The 23,498-nt window shown below is 44.0% G+C and overlaps 3 protein-coding genes across 4 annotated transcripts in view; 2 read left to right on the top strand and 1 right to left on the bottom strand.

Annotated features, from left to right (window-relative positions):
- RAB40B (RAB40B, member RAS oncogene family) overlaps positions 1-18,243 on the top strand; it is a 61,783-nt gene extending 43,540 nt beyond the window's left edge. Inside the window, exons 3-6 of the mRNA XM_084647089.1 lie at positions 5,077-5,137; positions 7,905-7,982; positions 12,691-12,913; positions 16,030-18,243. Of these exons, the coding sequence (XP_084503215.1) occupies positions 5,077-5,137; positions 7,905-7,982; positions 12,691-12,913; positions 16,030-16,301 (634 nt within the window). The 3' untranslated portion in view covers positions 16,302-18,243. The remainder of the gene's footprint in view (positions 1-5,076; positions 5,138-7,904; positions 7,983-12,690; positions 12,914-16,029) is intronic.
- The window catches only part of LOC311530454 (SCAN domain-containing protein 3-like), a 48,901-nt gene extending 26,263 nt beyond the window's left edge, over positions 1-22,638 (bottom strand). The window contains exon 1 of the mRNA XM_084647090.1: positions 22,596-22,638. Coding sequence (XP_084503216.1) covers positions 22,596-22,605 — 10 coding nt within the window. The 5' untranslated portion in view covers positions 22,606-22,638. The remainder of the gene's footprint in view (positions 1-22,595) is intronic.
- A 324-nt stretch (positions 22,639-22,962) lies between these two features.
- Positions 22,963-23,498, top strand: part of WDR45B (WD repeat domain 45B) — a 29,891-nt gene continuing 29,355 nt past the window's right edge. Inside the window, exon 1 of one of the 2 annotated variants that reach the window (XM_084647088.1) lies at positions 22,963-23,445. In XM_084647088.1, the coding sequence (XP_084503214.1) occupies positions 23,091-23,445 (355 nt within the window). In that variant the 5' untranslated portion in view covers positions 22,963-23,090. The remainder of the gene's footprint in view (positions 23,446-23,498) is intronic. The other variant, XM_084647087.1, reaches the window with a different exon arrangement.

Genomic DNA, 23,498 nt, shown 5'->3' with positions numbered 1-23,498 from the left:
GCGGTGCACCATCTGCTGAAAGCAGTATGGCGTCTGCATGCCAAAAAGGCACGAAACAATTGTCTGCCATAGCTTTCTGACGACACACACCCAGAAACACCCATGAGAATGTTTTTGCCCCATCATGCACTGGGAGCTTAACCCAGAATTCCAATTGGTGGCAGGGACTGCGGGAACTGTGGGATAGCTACCCACAGTGCACCTCTCCGACATTCAATGCTAGCCTTGGTATCGTGGACACAATCCACTAAATTCACGCGCTTTAGTGGGGACACAGAAGACCGAATGTATAAAATAGCTTCTGAAAATTCGAATAGAATAATTTTGAAATAATTTCGTACTGTAGACGTAACCTTAGTTGCTCTCTGCCGCACTTCCCCATCTGTGAAGTGGGGATAATAATGCTTTCCGACCTCATGAGGTGTTGGGAGGATAAATAAACAAAAGATTCTAAGGTGCTCAGACACTACAGTAATGCGGAGAGGGAGGTAATATAAGTACCCTGGTCTACACTATGAGTTTATGTCAGATTTAGCAGGTTACATCGAATTAACCCTGCACCCATCCACAAAACGAAGCCATTTTTTTGACATAAAGGGCTCTTAAAACCGATTTCTGTACTCCTCCCTAACGAGGGGATTAGCGCTGAAATCGACATCGCCGTTTCAAATTAGGGTTGGTGTGGGCGCAATTCGAAGGTGTTGGCCTCCGGGAGCTATCCTACAGTGCACCATTGTGACCGCTCTGGACAGCACTCTGAACTTGGATGCACTGGCCACGCCAGGTGTACAGGAAAAGCCCCGGGAACTTTTGAATCTCATTTCCCGTTTGGCCAGGCAAGCTCATCAGCACAGGTGACCATTCAGAGCTCATGAGCACATGTGACCATGCAGTCCCAGAATCGAAAAAGAGCTCCAGCAGGGACCGAGCGGGAGGTACTGGATCTGATCGCTGTATGGGGAGAGGAATCCGTGCTATCAGAACTACATTCCAAAAGACGAAACGTCAAAACATTTCAAAAAATCTCCGAGACCATGAGGGACAGAGGCTACAGCAGGGACGCAACACAGTGCCACTTAAGGAGCTCAGACAAGCGTACCAGAAAACCAAAGAATCAAACGGACGCTCCAGGACAGAGCCCCAGACATGCTGCTTCTACCCTGAGCTGCATGCAATTCTGGGAGGGTGGGGGGGGGGCGCCACCACTATCCCACCCCTGTCCGTGGACTCCGATGATGGGGTACTCTCCGCTATGCCAGAGGATTTTGCAGACGGGGAAGATGATGATGAGGAGGACGAGCTTGAGGAGAGCACACAGCACACCGTTCTCCCCAACAGCCAGGATCTTTTTATCATCCTGACTGAAATACCCTCCCAACCCAACGAAGCCAGAGAAGGGACCTCTGGTGAGTGTACCTTTTAAAATATAATACATGTTATAAAAGGAAGCGTTTTTGAATGATTAAGTTCCCCTGAGGACTTGGGATGCATTCGTGGCCACTACAGCTACTGGAAAAGTCTGTTAACATGTCTGGGGATGGAGCGGAAATCCTCCAGGGACATCTCCATGAAGTTCTCCTGGAGGTACTCTAAAAGCCTTTGTAGAAGGTTTCTGGGTAGAGCAGCCTTATTCCGTCCTCCAGGGTAGGACACTTTACCACACTATGCTAGTAGCAAGTAATCTGGTGGTACTGCATGACAAAGCCTGGCAGCGTGTGGTCCCAGTGTTTGCTGGCATTCATCCGTTCTTTATCTCTCTGTGTTATCCTCAGGAGAGTGATATCGTTCATGGTAACCTGGTTGAAATAGGGGAATTTAATTAAGGGGACATTCAGAGGTGGCCGCTCCTACTGGGCTGTTTGCTTGGGGCTGAAAAGAAATCCTCCCCGCAGTTAGCCACGCAGTGGGGTGGGAGAGGGCGGGCATTGGCACTGAGCTGTTTGCATTTGACTAGCAGGGATCTTTCCTGATACCAACCACATGGTGGGGGGTAAAGGGGTAAAGCGATCATGCCAGAGAATTGTATGAGGGGGGTTAGTTTGGTTTCTGCTGCCGCATGTTAACAGGAAAACCACAGCACTAAATGGCCAACTCAACGTGCTTTGCTTGGTATGGGAGAGGAGGGTGCTGCTGATATGAAGGTTGCAGAAGCCGAAAGACTATGGCTTACCATGGCCGCCTGCAAGCCGAATTCTGTTTCCCGGCCCTGCATGTGTGATCTCTAACACCAAAGCTGCAGGCACTCAATATAAGATGCAAAATGCGACCTTGTACCAAAATCACATGTGCTATGTAATGTGAATAGTGTTGTTCACCCTGAAAGACTATAGCCATTGTTCTGTAAAATGTATCTTTTTAAATACTTCACTCCCTTTTTTCCTCCAGCAGCTGCAAATGTTTCAAGCCTCCCTCCTCCGTCCCAAAGGCTATCTCAGATAAGGCGGCGAAAAAAACGCACGCGTGATGAAATGTTCTCTGAGCTCATGCAGTAGTCCTGCACTGACAGAGCTCAGCAGAGTGTGTGGAGGGACACAATAGCAGAGTACAGGAAAGTGGTCAATGAACATGAGGAGAGGTGGCGGCAGGAAGATCGGAGGAGGCATGAAGAAATGCTGGGGCTACTGCAGGATCAAACGGACATGCTCCAGCATCTGGTGGAGGTTCATGAATGGCAGCAGGATCACAGACTGCCGCTGCAACCCCTGTTTAACGCCCTCTCTCTTCCCCAAGTTCCATAGCCTCCTCACCCAGACGCCCAAGAACGTGGGGCGGGCGGGAGAGGTTCCGGGCACCCAACCACTCCACCCCAATGGACAGCCCAAGAAACAGAAGGCTGTCATTCAAGAAGTTTTAAAATGGACTTTTCCTTCCCTCCTCCCCTCCTCCCACACCCCACCCAGGCTACCTTGTGAGTTATCTCCCTATTTTTATAATCAATTAATAAAGAATACATGTTTTGTAAACGACAGTGACTTTATTCCCTTTGCAAGCAAGCTGTGATTGAAGGCGGGAGGGCGGTTGGCTCACATGGAATTTAGAGGCAACCAAGGGGGCGGGTTTTCATCAAGGAGAAACAAACAGAAGTGTCACACAGTACCCTGGCCAGTCATGAAACTGGTTTTCAAAGATTCTCTGATGTGCAGCACGCCCTGCTGTCTGGCTGCGCGTATTCAGCGGCCAGGCGATTTACATCAACTTCCCACCCCTCCATAAACGTCTCCCCCTTACTCTCACAGAGATTGTGGAGCACACAGCAAGCAGCAATAACAATGGGAATATTGGTTTCGCTGAGGTCTGAGCGAGTTAGTAAACTGCGCCAGCGACCCTTTAAACGTCCAAATGCACATTCTACCACCATTCTGCATTTGCTTAGCCTATAGTTGAACAGCTCCTTGCTACTGTCCAGGGTGACTGTGTACGGCTTCATGAACCAGGGCATTAAGGGGTAGGCTGGGTCCCCAAGGATAATTATAGGCATTTCAATATCCCCAACAGTTATTTTCTGGTCTGGGAAGTAAATCCCTTCCTGCAGCCGTTTAAACAGACCAGAGTTCCTGAAGAAGTGAGCATCATGAACCTTTCCCGACCATCCCACGTTGATGTTGGTGAAATGTCCCTTGTGATCCACCAGTGCTTGCAGCACCATTGAAAAGTATCCCTTGCGGTTTATGTACTGGCTGCCCTGGTGGTCCGGTCCCAAGATAGGGATATGGGTTCCGTCTTTGGCCCCCCCACAGTTAGGGAATCCCATTGCAGCAAAGCCATCTAGTATGACCTGCACATTTCCCAGAGTCACTACCTTTGATAGCAGCAGCTCAATGATTGTGTTGGCTATTCGTGTCACAGCAACCCCCACAGTAGATTTGCCCTCTCCAAATTGATTACCGACTGATTGGCTTTGCAAGCTCCCAGAGAGCTATTGCCACTCACTTGTGAACTGTGAAGGCTGCTCTCATCTTGGTATTCTTGTGCTTCAGGGCAGGGGAAAGCAAGTCACAAAGTTCCATGAAAATGCCCTTATGCATGTGAAAGTTTCAGAGCCCCTGGGAATCATCCCAGAACTGCAACACTATGCGGTCACACCAGTCTGTGCTTGTTTCCCGGGCCCAGAATCGGCGTTCCACGGCGTGAGCCTGCCCCAGTAACACCATGATCTCCCAATTTCTGGGGACCGTGGTTTTAGATAAATCTGTGTTCATGTCCTCATGATCACGCTGCCGTCGCCTCCTCACCTGGTTTGTCGGGTGCTGGTTCTGCATAAACTGCATGATAATGCACCAGGTGTTTACCATGGTTATAACTGCTGCAGTGAGCTGAACGGGCTCCATGCTTGCTGTGCTATGGCGTCTGCTCGGGCAATCCAGGGAAAAGGGTGCGAAATGATTGTCTGCTGTTGCTTTCACGGAGGGAGGGAGGGTTGACTGACGACATTTACTCATAACCACCCGTGACAGATTTTTGGCCCCATCAGGCATTGGGAGCTCAGCCCAGAATTCCAGTGGCAGTGGGGACTGCGGGAACTGTGGGATAGCCACCCACAGTTCCCTGCTCAGAACGTCAACGCTTGCCACGGTACTGTGGATGCACACCACCGAATTAATGTGCTTAGTGTGGACGCATGCACTCGACTTTATATGATGTGTTCCCAAAAATTCTGTAAAATCGGAGTACTTTCATAGTGTAGACATGGCCTAACACAGAATGGATGTAATGGAGTTGGGCTTTGGCCCTCCCACCCAGGGCAGTGGAGATCAGGCAGGCTCAGGCTTCAGGCCCCCCGTCCTAGGGTTGTGTAGTAATTTTTGATATCAGAAGAGGGTCATGGTGCCATGAAGATTGAGAACCCCTGTTTTAGAGCAAGGGGTAGAACACTAACACAGAAAGCAAGTTAGTGTGTAAATAACTGCAGAGTGCTGAAAAGCTCTTATGTGTATTGGTGACTGCTACTGCTTAACAGATGGGAAGAGATTGATGCTGTCCAGTTAGTATGAGCTGGTGTGTGTATAAATTGCTAATATTTAACTCTTAACGTAAGAAGTTGCCCTGCTTCTCTTAATAAAAACTTATTTTGTTTAGGGATACATCAGGACAAGGGAGATTCTGCACCATATTTCGTTCCTATTCAAGAGGTGCTCAGGTAAGCTCAAAGCTGTCTTCATTGTAATGTATAATTGCTGGTGGATGGATGGATGAATAAATGTAGAGCTGGTAAAGACATATCACAAGAGTAGTGAACCTTATTACACTGGCTCTTAGAGTTCACTGTATAAAGTAAATTAGCACACAGATACTGTAATATTCCTGAATACAACACAGTGTTTTCTGGGGGGAAAGAAATGAGAGCAATCTCAGGAAAGGGACAGTATCTTTTACTTTCTTATTAAATAAATGAAGAACAAGACTAAACTTAGGAAATGATAGTGTAATACACTGACTTGATGCATAATCTTATGTCTTACTCCTCCCAGGAAGCCCTGGTGACTACAACAGTCTGTTATTGCCCAAAGCTAAAGTAACTTTCCCTTTAGCTCAAGCATTAGGGCAGGGATTCTCAAACTGGGGGGTCAGTACCCTTCCGGGGGCTGCGAGGTTATTACATGGAGGGTCGTGAGCTGTCAGCATCCACCCCAAACCTGGCTTTGCCACCAGCATTTGTAATGGTGTTAAATATATTAAAAAGTGTTTTTAATTATTTGGGGGGGTCGCACTTAGAGGCTTACTATGTGAAAGGGGTCACCAGTACAAAAGTTTGAGAATCACTGCACTAGGGACTTGTACTTCTAGACCGTATTTCAGCAGTCCGTCCCTATTCGGTAAAGCATGTGCTTAAAGTTAACCACATGCTTAAGTGCTTTGTTGAATAGGAATGGATTTAAGCGTGTGCTTAAAAGAGGGGAAATTATAAGAAGATTATAAATTTGCATAGCATGCAAAACAAGATTAGCTAATGCCAAGAGAGGGGAAACTGATCCCAAAAGGGAAGGTATGACTTGCTGTAGCAGAATGTCATCATATTGCGTAGGATTTTATGCTATAGGAGATAATCAGGTCCTTAGTCTGCTTTAACTTATCTTTGTTTTTTTCCTCAGACTCTCTCTGTTTAGTTTTCAGAGTAGCAGCCGTGTTAGTCTGTATTCGCAAAAAGAAAAGGAGTACTTGTGGCACCTTTAGAGACTAACAAATTTATTTGAGCATAAGCAGATGAAGTGAGCTGTAGCTGTAGCTCACGAAAGCTCTATAGCTCTGAGCTGTCTGTCTGGCCATCCAAAATATTTTATTGCACTACATTGCCCCTCCTACCCCAACTTCAATGCCAGTTTTGATGCACCATTCATCTGCTTCCCCCACAACACTCTCTGTGCTGCCCCATCCATAGAATGCCCTTCCATTTCTGGTCTTCTAATCTGCCACCTTTTCCTCATTTAAATCCCCCAAGGCTCACTCCTTCCACAATAGCCACAAGGCAAATAAATAATAATTATAAATTAAAAAAATACTACTATTGAACCATCATGATTTTTATATGCCTGACCTGAGTCACTGCCTGATCATATTGCTGTAAACACTGGCCTTCCTCCCCACTCCATAGTGTTGATGCAACAAGCCAGGATAATAAAATCTAAACTTGGGCCTGATCCTGCAAGACCCATGCAGATGAGTCCCCATTGACATCAGTGGGACTCCATCTGGATGCAGGGTTCTGCCTGCATGGTTCCCCTGGCAGGATTAAGGGCTTTGATTGTAAGTTCTTTGAGGTTGGAGCTGTATATTTCAGAAGAATGGGAGTTTCTTCTAAAACGCCACCTTTGGCTGCTATAAAATATATATATATATAAATGTGCTGTATAAATAAAGTACTTTTGTAAGTTTCATGCTCATGTTGATGTCCTAGTTCTCATAATTTTGCTGTCTTCATTGAGAAGGAGAGTATCAGGCCTAACAAGATGCCACAATCTGAAGCTACAGTAAGAAAGGGAGGAGCCCTTAAGGAATTATTACATGCCTAATACTGCCCTCTAGCAACCACTACATCTCAACCAAAAGAGGGAGCAGAATGTATGTGCTCTACAGACATATGCAGTCCTACTTATCATTACACCTCTGAATAGAGGCTGCAGTAAAAGCTAGAAGTAATGGGAGTTTTAGTTAAGAAGCAAATGTCCAAGTGGACTTTATATGCTAAACTTTCTCAAATTTTGTGTAACTAGAAGGATAAATAGTTAATGGAATTTAGTCAAGAATTGGGGGAAATTATAAATCCAGTTTATTAGCAAGGACTCCTTGTTGTTTTTGCTGATACAGACTAACATGGCTACCACTTTGAAACTTATTACCACAGACTCAGATGTTTGTGCAGCTACATTATATTTAGTGTTTTTGCATTCTGACACATCAGTTCATTAGCTGCAGGTTGAAAACATGGGGTAGGCTCCTAAAAGTATTGCTGTAAACAGTGATAATGTGCATTGATTACTTCTGCTAGTGAGGTATTTGGATCTCCATAGAATTTGAGGCCCTTAGCTTTTGGACACTATACAGTGTAACTGGAAGCAATATGTCTGTGTTACTTGTGATGTATACATCACCCAAACATGTTCATAATTTGGTTTTATAATTGAATTAACATTGACCACAAACTGATGAATCTGGGTTTGATCCTGCAAGTTGCTAAATGCTTCCCACCCTCCATGCTCCCTTCCATTAGTTCTAGATCGGGACAAAGGTGCTGATTCTGGAAGATGCTGTGAGATTCCACTCTACTCAGGGAGCACGCAGCATCTGGCAGGATTGTAAACCCCATAATCCTGATACAGATAATAGAATGATGATAGAGTGAGGTAGTACTATGTATTATGCATTTTGTATATGTTAAGTGATATTCATGTTAATATTCTTTCACATAGGGGGTGATACTGGTATATGACATTACAAATCGCTGGTCATTTGATGGTATTGATCGATGGATAAAGGAGATAGATGAGGTAAGATGTATCCTAGAACATCACTTATGTATAACAAGATTAGTGATTAAGCATGTGTTTTGCTCGTGGTGTTTTCCAGTTACTGGTTTATACTGTGTAACTGCAGTCAGAATTCATTACAGGAATCCAAGATGACAGACTTGTATTTTTGTTATACTTTTAGACTGTAACAAACAAGTGAACTGCCCACTTATTTAAAAAGATGTCAATTCTAGATGAAGAAAATGGAGATGGAGATCAAGATTCCTAGATTAAGTGATCACTTTTGCCACAGACTTTCTGTGTTACCTAAGCAAATCACTTTACCTCTGTCTCAGTTTCCTCTTATGAAAAAAAATGCTTTCCCATCTCATATGGGGATTATGAGGTTTAAGTCACTATTTATAAAGCCTTAAGCACTGTTATAGTGCATTTAATCCAAAGATCTCAAAAGACTATCTTGGATTTTTGAATGCAAGTGACTACTTCTCTGATACATGCAAACTGTCTTAAATTAAAAGCAGTTTACTTGTATAATGTGAAAATATATATTCTGTAAAAGAGGAAAATGGACCTAAAAGGTCCCGCACATGTGATGTGGGATTTTGATACTGTAATAATAATACTATTTGTCAACACTCCTAGTTCATAGAGTTACATATTCTAAATCCAGAGGGGATCCCTTTGATCATCTCATTTGACCTCCTGCATGACACAGGTCATAGAACTTCTCTGAATTAATTCCTGTTTGAACTAGAGCATTTTTTTTAGAAAAATAGCTAATCTGACATATCTGAGCCATGACGTGCTGTCCGTGTATGCAAGGCATGCATTGCATGTCCCAGGACATGGTGTGCCCAAGGGATGCCTCTGTCGGGCACCCAAGTGTGCATGGAGGACACCATGTTGAACAAGATTGTATCCTCCGCACATCATAACCTTGTGTGCACCTTTTGTGCGAGGTCACGCCACATGGAGGGTCGTAGAATCACAGAAGATAAGGGTTGGAAGAGACCTCAGGAGGTCATCTAGTCCAACCCCCTGCTCAAAGCAGGACCAACCCCAACTAAATCATCCCAGCCAGAGCTTTGTCAAGCCTGACCTTGAAAACCGCTAAGGATGGAGATTCCACCACTTCCCTAGGTAACCCATTCTAGTGCTTCACCACTCTCACAGTGAAATAGTTTTTCCTAATATCCAACCTAGACCTCCCCCACTGCAACTTGAGACCATTGCATCTTGTTCTGTCACCTGCCACCACTGAGAACAGCCTAGCTCCATTCTCTTTGGAAATGCCCCCCCTTCAGGTAGTTGAAGGCTGCTATCAAATCCCCCCTCACACGTCTTTTCTGCAGACTAAATACGCCCAGTTCCCCCAGCCTCTCCTCGTAAATCATGTGTCCCAGCCCTCTAATCATTTTTGTTGCCCTCCGCTGGACTCTCTCCAGTTTGTCCACATCCTTTCTGTAGTGGGGGCCCAAAACTGGATGCAATACTCCAGTTGTGGCCTCACCAGTGCCGAATAGAGGAAATGCCATTTTCCATGCAAGTGTAGAATTGCATGCCTGACTAAAAATGTCACAGCATTCCACTAATCTGAGCTATCTTTAAGATAGCTAGCTTGAATACTGAGAGTAGTGAAACTGTGGCAGCACAGGTTTCAGTGAAGGCCAGCCACCCCAGAGTCCCAGGTGGGCTTGAAGAAGCTTCATGGCTATTGGAACATGAGCTAGCTAGATTAAAACTAGCTTGGGTATGCCTACATGTGCTGCAATCATACACCCTCTCTGCAATGTCGATATACCCCCAAAAGAGATCATTCTGTCCTGAATTTAGCCATGAAGATACAGTACTTAGGTTTTTTAAAGAAGCAGCTTAACAATGAACATTTATAATGTTTGTTCTCTGTAATAAACTGAATGAGGAAGCTTTGAGAAAAGACGGGTTTCAAGGATGGGACAAAATAACTACCGCCCCATTTCCCAAGAACTAAGCATAGTCCCTTCATTTCTCCTCCCAACCCAGTCTCTTATAGATATGAGTGTGACAGGTTCAGTCTCAGAGATCCCCTTGGGACTGTCACTTGATGTGCTGAAATTACCTCAGAGCCCATTTTCCATGCCAGCTTGCAACTCCAGAACCATGCCTTGTTGAACCAGACACGCTAGCTGGCTGCAACACAGACCCAAGGTCTGGGCCACGCCCCCAGAGCTGCAGACGTTAACTAAAAATAGCTCATCAGGTTACCTGTTTCCAGCACCCAGACACCCAGCTCCCAGTGGGATCCAAACCCCAAATGTATACAGAATAAAACGGATTAACTTATACAGGGTAAATTTGTAAATTGTGCGCCCTCTATATCTCTGCTAGAGAGAGATGCACAGCTGTTTGCTCCCCCAGGTATTAAACCCAGAGTAAGTGATTATTAATAAACAAAAGTGATTTTATTAAGTATAAAAAGTAGGATTTAAGTGGTTTCAAGTAATAACAGCCAGAACAAAGTTAGGCTATGTCTACACTTGCCGTTTAAAGTGCAAAATGTCCCTTTTTTGCACTAAAACCATGGGAGCATCTACACTTGTTAATGACTTTTTGCGGTGAAACTTCTGAGTTTCACCGCAAAAAGAAAACCACCTTCACGGGAGACATACAGCTCTTACTGCTGTTCTTTTTGTGCTGTTGTGAAAGTGAAGACACATTCTACCAGCGTAAACACCTTTTGGCCTCCGAAGGATATCCCACAATTCCAAAAGTGACCACTCTAGCCAGCATCTCCGCTGCTGTGATGCCAGGTAAACGGACATCTGCTCCTCCCGCTGTAAGCCCCGGGATATTTAAAAGTCCCTGTCCTTTTGCTTGTAGCTTATGGTGGGGAAAGCAGCCAGACAGCAGGGTTTTTTTAAAAAAATGCCATGAAATAAACAAGGAAGTAATGGGGCTTCTGGGACATGAAGCAGGGCAGCACAGGGCACTGAGCAGGGACCCAGAATGCCTTCCGCTCAGCCCCCCCTTCCCACAAGACCTCTGGAGAGCTGTACTGTGGGATAGCTGCCCTACAGCGCTGCTCTCATTGGTGATGGAAGTGCTGCTAGTGTAAAAACTCTGACGCCCAGGGGTGAAAGTGAGCTGGTCCGGGCCGGTACGGCATACTGGTAAGAACCCACACCAGCCCATACGCAGCCCACATTAAAGCCCTGTCGTGGCAGCGCTTTAATCTTCCTGACCCTTTTGCCTCCCCCGTCGGCGGCCCTGCTGGTAGGGTCCGTACTGGCAGGGCCACTGACAGGGGAGGCAAAGGGGCAGGGACGTTAAAGTGCTGCCGCAGCAGTGCTTTAAGGATGGTCCTTTGCCGTGGCAGCGCGTTAGCATTGCTGCGACCCCCCATCGGCGTTAGCATTGCTGCGGCCCCCCTACCAGGAGGGCCACTGATGGGGGCATGGCGGGGGAATGCAGCAACATTAAAGTGCTGCTGCGGCAAAGGACACTGCAGTGCTTTAATGTCCCTGCCCCTTTTGCCTCCTCTCAGCCGCTGACAGGCGGGGGTGGGGCAAAGGGTGCAGCTGCCCCAGGGCCGGCGATTTAAAAGGGCCCGGGGCTCTGGATGCTGCTGCTGCAGTAGGGCCCTTTAAATCGCCACTGGAGCCCTGGGCGGTGCGGGCCAGGCAGCCTGGAAGGGCTGGCTGGGGGATGCTGACCCCCAGCCCCGCCCCTTCCACCTGAGGCACCGGCCCCAGCCCTGTATCAGTAAGTGTCTGGAATTACTTTTGTCCCTGCTGATGCCTGAGGAATTAAGTGAGTACACAAACCGGTGCTTTTCTTTCACCAGTTCCCTATCACCAGTGAAACTTACAGCTCAAAAACTCTGCAAGTGTAGACATACCGTAAGTCACAAAGCAAAATAAAATAAAACACACAAGTCTAAGCCTTATATATTTAGAAACTGATTACAGGTACTATCTCACCCTCAAAGATGTTCTAATAAGCTTCATTCACAGACAAGACTCCTTCCTAGTCTGGGCCCAGTCCTTTCCCCTGGTACAGTCCTTGTTCGTTCCAGCAGACATCTCAGGTGGTAAGCAGGGGTTTTCTCATGACTGGCAGCCTCTTTTGTCCTGCTCCACCCACCCCCTCTTATAGCTTTGGCACAGGCAGGAATCTTGTGGGTGCTTGTCCCCACCCCCAGTACAAGGATTAAGATGGGTTCCAGCATCATGTGACATAATCACATGTCACTGTGAGACCCAGCCTCCATTCTTCCTGGGCTGGCCCACACATACACAGGAAGGTTTGCAAGTAAACAGAGCCATTTACAGGTCATTGATTCTGAAGCACCCTTAATGGCTTCCACTTAATATGGTTACATCAGTAATACAAGTTTATATCTTATTCTCCTAACTCCAGACATAGAAATAATACATGCAAATAGATAGGATGAACACACGCAATAGATTATAAGCTTTGTAATGATACCTTACAAGAGACCATTTGCATAAAGCATATTCCAGTTGCATCATATTCACATTCATAAGCATATTTTCATAAAGCATATGGAGTGCAACGTCACAGTAAGTATGCTTACTTTTCCATCATGTCATACATCCTCTTGCGACTTGACATGCTTCATGAGTACAGCATTGTTTCTGAATCTTTGTGAAAAGCTTACAGTATTTTATTGGAGGATGAGGTGAAGGGTTATAACACTAATCTGTTATTGCTTCTCTTCACTCAGCATGCTCCTGGTGTACCTAAAATCCTGGTTGGAAATCGCCTTCATTTAGCTTTCAAGCGTCAAGTCTCCACTGAACAAGCACAAGCCTATGCCGAGAGACTAGGCATGACTTTTTTTGAAGTTAGCCCACTTTGTAACTTTAACATCACAGAGTCTTTTACTGAGCTGGCAAGGATAGTGTTAATGAGACATGGGATGGACCGGCTCTGGAGGCCAAACAAGGGTAGGCAAAACACAATATGCATTTGTTCATTCTTCTTCATTACTCTTAGAACTGTCAGACTGAACCTCTGAAAGTCTTAAAAGTAATAGTGAAAAGCTGAAAACCTTGAGACATGTACCTTAAATGCTTTATTAATTTATTTTTGTTAAATAAAAATGTAAAGAGACCAGGTTTGCTAACAATGTTATTAGCTGATCTTTCCTTAAATGACACATGCTGACAGTGAAACAAGGTGAATAGAACCTGAAAAAATTTGTGTTTTTGTTTTTACCCTAAATAAGAGGTAAGGATGTGATAAGTGTACAAAATAATGAATAATTTAGGGAAGATTAAATTGAGAGCTTCTGTTCACCCTTTCATAATTCAAGGGAACATTCAATAAACTGAAAGGTGACAGATTCAGTTCTGGTAAAAGGAAATATTTTCCCCAGAGAATGCAAAATTAGCCTGTGAAACCCATTGCCACAGGATATTACTGAGACCAAGGGCTGAGCAAGATTCAAAAAGAGATTATTTAGGAATAATATGAATATGCATAGTTGTTACAGTAATACTTTAAAAAAATGTTTTGGAAGGGATATAAACCCTCATGCTTCAGGGCTTAAGACAGCCTCCGTTTACTGGAGGTAAGGAGGAAACGTTCCTTGGAGACCGCTAATCCCATAGTTACTTAATGGAGGGTTTCTTGCATTTTACTCAGAAGCATTTGGTAGTGGCAGCTGTTGCTGAGACGTTACTGGACTTGAGAGACCCATTAGTTTAATCAAGTATGGTAATTCTGTATTCTCATTACTTCATTATGATGAACTTCTTGTTACAAGCTTTTTTTAAAAGCATCTGAAAATAATTGTGCAGTGACAGCCATCTACTGATTAATTTGGATCTATTAAGTATTTAATTGAGTCACTGGCTTATATGATTCATTTTTAATAGCAATCAGACTGTATAGGTCTGATCCTGCAAGGTGCTGAGCACCCTCTATTTCCATTTGAAGTCAATGGGAATTGAGGATGCTCAGCATCTTGCAGGATCAGACTCTGTCTGAGGATTACTACAGTTTATGCTTTAACAAAGTAATTTTTGGAACAGGTACATTAGTAGATGACTCACCTCAGCTGATTCCAAGAAAAAAAGCATGGAAATGGTTAATGGAAAAACTGGATCATAGAGTACAAATAACTGTTTTTTTAAATGAAAATAGGCTCAGTTGACCTAATTGTTGGATATCTAAATAGGGTTTTTTTATTGGAATAAAAATTGGATGGGTTTTTTTGGTACAAATTGTAGCAAAATGTAAGTGTTTTTTAAAAGGACTTACTGGCTTTGAAGAAGGTTTATATTTCCCTAATTTAAGTAGGTACCCTACCAAAAACTAGATTAACAAACTGGTGTAGGTTTATTTTGATTTGTGCAGTATTACACTCCTTATTCACTTAAGCAGTAAGACAAGAATATTCCTCACAGCCTTAAAAAAAGGCATCGGACATGCCAAAAATCATACAAGAGCACCAGAGCCTGAATCCCAAATTATCCCAATCTCTGAAGAAAAGCCTGGAGATGTATGAATGGGTTGTAGCGGCAGCCTCATATAATGGCACTTTTTTCTATTCTGTAGAAAATTGTGGAGCAGGGAGTAGAGTTTTTAGGAGTTTGTACTAGATGCTGTCTTTCCTAAGCTTTAAGTCTTAGGCAGGGGTGAAACTAATTTAAAGGACTTACCGGTATGCTGGAGTCCTTAGCAGGGGGCGGAGCCTTGACCAGAAGGGGCATGGTCTCAACCAGAAGAGGCGGAGCCTTTAGAGCTCCGGGCTCTTTAAATTGAGATTTAAAGGGCCCCAGTCTCCGGCTGCGGGCAGCTGGGAGCCCCGGGCCCTTTACATCACCGCCGGAGCTACCAGCTGCAGACGTGGCTGGGGGCTCGGGGGCCATTTAAAGGGCCTGGGGCTCTGGCCACTGCTACTGCCCTGCTGCCAGTGTCCCCGGCATAGTGGCGGTGGCCAAGGTCTCCCGTGGTGATTTAAAGGCCCCGGGGCTCCCGGCTGCTGCTACTGCAGTGGAGCCCCGGGCCCTTTAAATCGCCGATGGAGCCCCGGGGCTCCCGGCTGCCTCCGCTACCTGGAGGCTCCAGCAGTGCGGCTCTGGAAGCAATTTAAAGGGCCTGGAGCACCAGATGCTGCGGGGAGCCCCAAGCCCTTTAAATCGCCACCTGGGGAAGCCAGTCCGGTACGGCTTACTGGCTCTTTCCAGTACACCATACCAGACCGTACCAGCTTACTTTCACCTCTGGTCTCAGGAAGCATTTGAGGGGGGGTAGGGGTTGGGGAGTAAAAATATTAATCACTTCCAACATTAATTCTTTCCTTGCCAAATGCCAACAAGTGATTTATCCAAATAAAATGTATTTCCTGGCTCTGAGCAATTAATATGCAGATAATTTAATTTTTTTGAAAAACATAGATTGAAGTTGTCTTTTGCTGGAGTTTGTAGTATAATTTAACCAGTAACATTTACTTATGAGCTTGAATGATTCCCTCCAGTTCTAGATGAAATAAGGGTACCAGAGTGAGAGATTCAAAGCTTCAAAGAATAGTCTTGCTATTCAGATGGGATTCCAGCTGAGTGGAAAGCAGTGCAATGAGAGTTCAGTATGAGTGTTAGGCAGAGTTGGGGTAAAAGTTTTCAAAATCTTTGACATTCAATGAAACTGAAAAGAAAGTAATTTTTGAAAATGGCATTTAAGCTTCTAAGTTACTGAGAAAAGGAATACAGACTAACACGGCTGCTATTCTAAAAGTTACTGAGGTATTTTTGAAAATGGTACTCTTGGTCTATCCAACTTGGGGGAGAGGGGAATAATTTTGCAAGATCTCCATTGAAGCCAATGAAAGTTCCATGTGTGTAGGGCTTGTGAGATGGGGCCTTTATTCTGTAAGGCGGGTTAGTGTTATGGGCAAGTATCTAGTACTGGAGGAAGGGTATAATGAACTGTAAAGAGAGGAAAAATTAGAGGATTGGTTTTAAAAGTACAATGGACACGCATGATACTGTGTGTGCTGCCACCATATGGCTGACAAAAGCATACTATGTATTATAATATGTTTGTTTGTTTTTTAAAGTACTGAATCTGCAAGATCTCTGCTGCCGTGCCATAGTTTCCTGCACCCCTGTGCATCTTGTCGACAAGCTCCCGCTCCCTGTTGCCTTACGAAGCCATCTAAAATCTTTCTCTATGGCCAACGGCCTTAATGCCAGGATGATGCATGGACGCTCCTACTCACTCACTGCCAGCAACAACAACAAAAGGAACAGCCTAAAGAAAGCTAAAATCATCCGTCCCCCACAGAGTCCACCAAAAAATTGTACAAGAAACAGTTGTAAAATTTCCTAAACCTGATGTGGCTGAAAAACAAGGTTGACTTTCCTCACGTGGAGCCTTGAACACAGGGAGTCCTGTTGAATAGCTGAGCATGCTCCGTGTATCACATGACATTGACAAAAATAAGGAAAGACTTATATTACAGTGTGCTCACTATAACAATGCTGCTTTGGAATGAATGATGTGTTCTGTGTAACAGAAGTGGATGTGACACTTTGCTTTTGGACTTTTAGATTGGAATTTTTGTTGTGCACAATGCTCGTGTTTTGAGATGTGTGTTTTTTATAAAGGGAATAATTATCATTTTATTAAGTTGTTAATTACAATAGATCTTGGAAGTGACTTGTGTAATTCACTAGATAAAAATCTGTTTTATCACAAACTTTATTTGCAAATAGGCAAAAATTAGTGTGTCAGTTTGTAGATTCAAGCAGAGATTTTTTTAAATGCAATGTATTGTATACATTGAAACTTTACAAATGGTGAGACATTCTAGTACTATTGAAGTAGTGGATATGATTATTTTTTGTACAACTTCCTTGGTAACCTCAAAGCACTAATTTAACTAAGCTGCAAATGTGTATATAGAATATTATGCACAACATGTTTTTGTCCATTAAGTGTATGAAACAGATTTGATAAAGTTTTTGCTATGTTATTTAATACTTCTGGGGATTAATCTGTGGTTTATATTCTTATTTTTCTGTAAATCTACATTTTTTGTACCAGATGTTCTACAAAGTGTAGTTCTAAGAAGAAAATGCCAAAGACAATAGTTGCAACAACAGTAAGAGGAATGTGACTGAAGAGCTGCTTTATAGGGAAAGAACAATATTATTTAAAAATAAATGTTCCTGGAAAAACAAAGCCTGTTCTTTATTCTTCAGTCGGTGGCTTGCCCTCCTTTTATGGCGAGGCTGTTTCATAGATCATGGGGATGCCCTTCTTACAGCATAATCTTCAAAAGTGGCATAAGAAATTTTGAAAAGCAGTATGAGTTAAATCCTCAGTTTGTGGGGAAAGGTGTCTAAGTGATGGAAATGGTGTGGCACCGTGTTCCTGGGCTCATTGACTCGCAGAGGAGTGATAACACCAATTTCCAGCACCTTTGGTGAGAGTGGTATGTAGCTTCCCTGCAGTGTTTACAAGTGCCTCTGTTGAAATGTAATTTGGTAACATCTTGCAGTAGCAATAGTTCTGAATCATCATAGATGTCCCTACATCTCCATAGCAACAGACCACTAGTGGTGCAAGTCTATCAGGTACAAAATGCCAAGGCTATACTGGGATTCTAGCTCAGTAGGTTATGCACAACAAAAAGATTAATAAATGATAAGATGCAAATGTGTTAGAAGATCAGATGGTAACATTCAAGTACAGTGGGGCTCTGTTATAAAGATTAAATTGGGGGGTGATCACCCACCCTCTCTTTTTTTTGTTTTCTTTTTGGGAATCATTACTTCTGAATGATCCTTGCAGGTGAAGCCAGAAGCAGAGCATCCCAAAGCAGGCATGTGGATAGAAGCAAAGTCTCCATTTTGCAAAGGCAGAGCAAGTTCTGCTAGAACTCTTAGTACCAAAGCAGATCAGTTGGGTTATTATTAGCTCTGACTCTCCCTCAAGTTGGCATTCTTTACTTGTGGTCCAATAGTAAAAGTGTAAAATCTTCATTCTCTTAAAAACACCAAATTAATTTATAGTTGGATACTGAAACACTGCACCCCCTTCCATCTCTGCCCTGACTCCTCAGAATAAATAAGGGCTAAACAAACAAGCCCAAGAGGGAAGTGGAAAGTTTGGACTGTGAGATCATTTTCCAGAATAAGATTTGATATGTAAAGCCAAATGCCCTAAGCAAACCCTAAATGGTAAGCAGTACAACTGACTTATACTTGTATCTTTAATGGTGTGTTTATTTCAGGGGATCAGTTTAAAGCATTATCTGAATTGGTAATAGATCACTTATCTCTCATTGTAGTTTTTAATTATTGTACATAAACAATATGTGCTGTTGCATTCTTAAACTGTATATATCAACTTGTGATCAAAAAGATACTTTAAATATTTATAAAGTAGATGTTTTTAATATTGCTCTACTGGCTCAATTAAATTTGTTTCAAGAGAGTGCAAAAAAGCACTGACCTTATTGATATAGAAACAATGTGAAAAGCATGACCCTTTCTATGTTGGAGGGAAGGGAATGGCTTTTAATAATAGTGCTGTACATGTTCAAAGTGTTCTGCTGACTTTACTGCCACAATACCCTTGTTAGGTAGCTCGCTATTTTTTACTCATGGTACAGATAGAGAAAAAGAGTCAGGTTAAGGTCCACATTTTCCAAAGGGTCCATTAAATCTAAATATCCACAACTTGAGGTGTCTGATTTTTGAGAGATGCTGAGCACCTGCAACTGAAGTAAAAGATAGTGGAAGACACAGGTGCTCAACACCTCTGAAAATCATGATCTAGGTAGCTCAGACTGATCATTCAAATGTAGTGGATACATTTAAAAAGAAAATCCCTGGCCAAATTGATGTGACCAGTGTCACAAAGGAAATATGGCAGTGCTGGGCCTAGAACCAATTTTCTCAGCTTCCATACCTAATACAACAGGCTGTCTTGTCTCAAATCAATAACAATCATCCACATTCTAAGACCTATTCCTGCTTCCAATAGGTTCACTGCTACTAGGTTCAAACTGCTCGCTAGATGTCCAAAACTATACTCTTTGAGCATGGTGTTATAGAAAAGTTCTACATAATTTAATAAGGATGGAACTGATAAGTACTGTAGAAATTATTTCATCTACACAATTTAACAGAAAATAACTTTTTCCTGTGGGGGATTTTTTTTTTTGAACCCTTCAATAAAACTCTATAGCGGAGATACAATTTTCAATTAAATGCTATAGGCGGGCAAAAAAAAAAAAAAGAGAAATTCTCGTTTTTGATTACATTAGATGGTGGGGGGAAGCTAAATACTAGTGATGGCAGAATCCTGCCTCCACAAACTATCAAAGATAATTATTATTTTATGTAGTGGCATTTTTATTATGTAGTGTGCATGTCACTTTATAGACAACCTTTAAAAAAGTTCCTTGTCCCCAGAAGCTTACAGTCTGAATTTGTTGGAGAACATAATGAGAAATGATGACAGACCACAGAGGCTGGGGCAGGGGGGAACAGGTTATTTATAACATATTTTAATGTCTGCCACTAAAGATTTCTCAGCACTTTACAAACCCTGAGTAAGCCTTGCAACCCTATCAGGTAGGTTGTATTATAATCTCCATTTTACAAACTGTGGAACTGAGTCCCAAGAAGGTTAAGTAACATGCCTGCTCTAGATGGCACCAAGTCTGGGACAGAGGAACTCAGATCTCACAAAATTCCGTACTTTTGTCCTATACAAATTCTTTCCCTTCAACTATAAAGAAACTGTTTCCCAAAACATGGGTGACGAGAACTTTTTTGCTCACTCTTCATTTACTTAAAAAAAAAAAAAAAAGAAAAAGGAAAGATAAGATCCTGTTTGGTGAGAGGAAAAACATTGACTTGCTCAAGGGTGTGTCTGCAGTTGGATGCCAAAGAGAAAATTAGCCACAAAAGAGCAAAGTTCAGTTTTTGTTCTGTGGCAAACTTTATACTTGTCTTAATTATTCCAAAGAAAGGGTGTTTCCAGGACATTCAATATCCTTAGCTGTATGAGGTGTGTCTCTTTCCCTCTGCAAAGCTAGAGCGCTTAAGGAGAGGATTTCGCTATTATTCCACCTCCCAACTGTAATTTCAAGGAGACAGGGTGTGCTGGCTAGTAGGCAGAGAGAGGTTCTTTGCTTCACAGTGCATGCTTATTCAAAAATGTATAAAATGCAACCAATGCAACTTTGCCGGGTGCCTGTATGATATTTAACATAGATAACTCTTAAAAACAAAAGACTTTTACCTAACCTCTCAAATTACATTACACACCAACTTATCCAACTTCATCCTACCCCAGAGACAAACATGAGGCTGAAAGACCTTACACCAGGCCATAAACACTAACAGACAGTTTGAGTAGTTGCTGGGTGGAGGGAAGAGGATACGGTGGTTGGGGGCCATCCACCGAGAACATCTTTTCCTTAGGGGATCTCAACAATGGCAATACACAGGGGGAGAGAGAGCTTCCCAAAGAGACAGGGCTCAAACCACACAGGATGTTGAAGATCAAAGCAGGCATCCTGAATTGCACTTGAAAATGAACAGGTAGTCAGTGCAGTTTTTAGAGAAATGGTGTAATAGATTTTCTGTATCTACCACCACCAAACCTGTAAGCAGTCCGATTCTGCATTAGTAGCTCTAGAATGGTCTGTAAGGAGAGGCCTACCATAGAGCACATTGTAAAGGAAGGGTCACAGATGATAAAAAGTTCTTTTTGGGATATCATGGGAAGCTGGGGGTCCAAAAGGCACTCCCTAAATGTGGACCTCTTGGGCAAATGGTAGCCAAAGCCTCTCGATAAGAGGGATGAAAATTCATCTCACTTTTCATGTTCCTGGTAAAGGCTTCCCTGGTACTGCAGAGTGCATACATTACACAGCAAGGGGGCTGATATGGCATAGCAAGAAAAGATACAAATAGGAGTGTATAAAATTAAATATGGGTCCTCAGGGTCAGATTTCTACTCTGCCTCTCTGTCAGTACAAAGGAATCATAAAGCCAGTGGATTTGGCCAGCTAAGAACTCCTGTGTATGGGACATTGTTGAGAAAAAGAGTATGTGGACAGAATGTCCCTGTGCTCAGGTGATCCCCAACTGGTATAATGGTCCTTTGTGGCTGCAGCCAACTGGCAGAATTTAGAGTGTAATCAATAAGGCCTGGGCCCTCACAGTGCATGACAAAGATAAAAATAAATCTTGCGTGGCCACTCATTCAGTAAGTACTGTTCATCCTGACTGCTGAATGAGGCTGAGTCCCTGTGGAAAAATTAGTACATGAGCATGTAAGTGTAAGACTACACAAGGAGACCACATGCCCATGCCACTTTGATTCTGGCATTGTCTAACTTTTGAGAGCTTGACTTTATAGTCTCAGGCCTTGACTCTTCAAAGACTCAGGTACATGCTTAATGTTATGGACTGTGAGCAGTCCCATTTTACACACAGTGGCTTTGTTTTGGGAATATTCAGTGCATAACATTAAGCATGTGCAAAAGTCATTGAAGGATCAGGGCCTTACTTAGTAACAGTATTTTCATTTTTTTTGGGGGGGTATGGAATAATAAATATACTGAGATCAGCCAAGCAAAACAGTGTTTTCCCTTCTTCCTCTTTTTAAATGTATTGCCCTGAACATCCTCAGCTGTAGCTATTTCAGCAGCAGACAGGTAGCTTGCATCCTCTGTAATACACACACAAAAACTCAATAGTAATAGCTAATAACAATAACAAAAAGCCAGGCAGTGGTTACAAAAGAATAATAATAAAATTGAAATAGGCAGTGATTGGCTGAAAGTGGTTAGAACAGTGTTAGACTGTTAGTGTTTTGTCTTTTTGTTTTCCCATCCTCATCCCCTTTCCCTCCTATTGTTTGTTATACTTCCTTGTTGCACCTTGTCTTAAACTAGATTACAAACTCTCTGAGGCAAGGATTGTGTCTTTTTATGTTTGTACATTGTCCAGCACTGTGGGATCCCTATCCTGAATGGGGTCTATGGGTTGTAACCTAAATAGAAAAATCATGGATGAAGTGAGCTGTAGCTCACGAAAGCTCATGCTCAAATAAATTGGTTAGTCTCTAAGGTGCCACAAGTCCTCCTTCTCTTTTTGAGAAAAAACAGTAGTAGTGAGGTCCACAGAGATTATAGGTCCCTGAATGTGATATTTTTTCTTGAGCGAAGGGAGGCAGTGTCACAACCTGCAGCCTCTGTGGGCTGGATCTCTTTATTAAAGATGAGTTTAGCTGCAGCAATCTGCTCCATTTCATATAAATTAAAGGTAACCTTTGAGGCTTCCGTCCAAACTGCTAACATGGCTCTCATATGCAAAGTTTTGGTGTCCCTGTGGCTATATAGAAGGCTACGAAGAGCGTGATTTATTTGGCAGAAAGTTCAAGTGACCACTGTGCATTTAGTTATGACCGGCCAGGCGGTGGCACTCGGATCACAACGGGGTATTGCACACACAAACCTGTGTTAAGATACAGCCATTGTTCAGATCAAGATGGGTGATGATATATCGGTATCCGGGGCAGAGTTTGGATTGAGATGGGGCACAGCATGTTGGAGAGCTGTAGCAATACCCAGGGAGAGATGGGGATGTTCCATACCTGCCACCATTTGAATGGTGTAATCAGGGACATGAGGGGAGAAAAGGCCGGGCACCCCTTTGTACTCCACTGAAATGTGTTGAGCTGGCGAGCACTGAGAATAACACAACAGAAACAGAAAATTCCTGCCTTAGCCCAGCTTGCATGGGTGCTACACAGTGGACTTCTAGGTCCTCAATGCATACCCAGAGCCAGGCTCCACCTTTGCCAGCCCCATATGTGGGCCTCCCTCAAAGCAGCCCCAGAGGGAATCATAGAAGATTAGGGTTGGAAGAGGAGACCTCAGGAGGTCATCTAGCCCAACCCCCTGCTCAAAGCAGGACCCACCCCAACTAAATCAGAGCTTCCCTCTCGGTTGTGAGGGGAGATTCCTCAGGGGGTAGAAGACTCCCCAGGCCAGTCCCGGAGGGAAGGGGAGTAGATCCCCCATGACAGCCGCGGGACGGCAGCAGTGGCTCCCCCGTTCCAGCCCCGGGGGTGGGCACTGGATCCCCCATGCCAGCCCCGGGTCACCCTACCCCGGGAGGGGGCAGTGGATCCCACATACCCGTCGCGGGGGGTGAGCCTCCACGGGCGGCGGTTCGATTGCTCGGCGCTCCCCGGCCTGGCGGGTGGATGGTATCTGGCTCGGCGCGCGGCCTGACGGGGTCGGAAGCAGCCGCTGGCCTGTCTCTGTCCCTGCGCCTGCCCGCTGGCCGCGGGGAGTGTCGGCGTCCGGGCTCAGTCCGCCCGCGGCCGCGATGGTTTAAAGGCCTCGGGCCAGCTCCGCATCCGGCAGTAGCCATGAACCTGCTGCCGGCCAACCCGCACGGCAACGGGCTGCTGTACGCCGGCTTCAACCAGGACCACGGTGAGGGGGAGCGGGGAGCTGCGGCCGAATCAGGGGAAACGGCTGTGGGGGCA

The sequence above is a fragment of the Lepidochelys olivacea genome (assembly GCF_965140295.1).
Source record: "Lepidochelys olivacea isolate rLepOli2 genome assembly, chromosome: 14".
Classification (NCBI taxonomy): Eukaryota; Metazoa; Chordata; order Testudines; family Cheloniidae; genus Lepidochelys; species Lepidochelys olivacea.
Note: the sequence above shows the minus strand (reverse complement) of the source record. Positions and strands in the feature narration are given on the sequence as shown.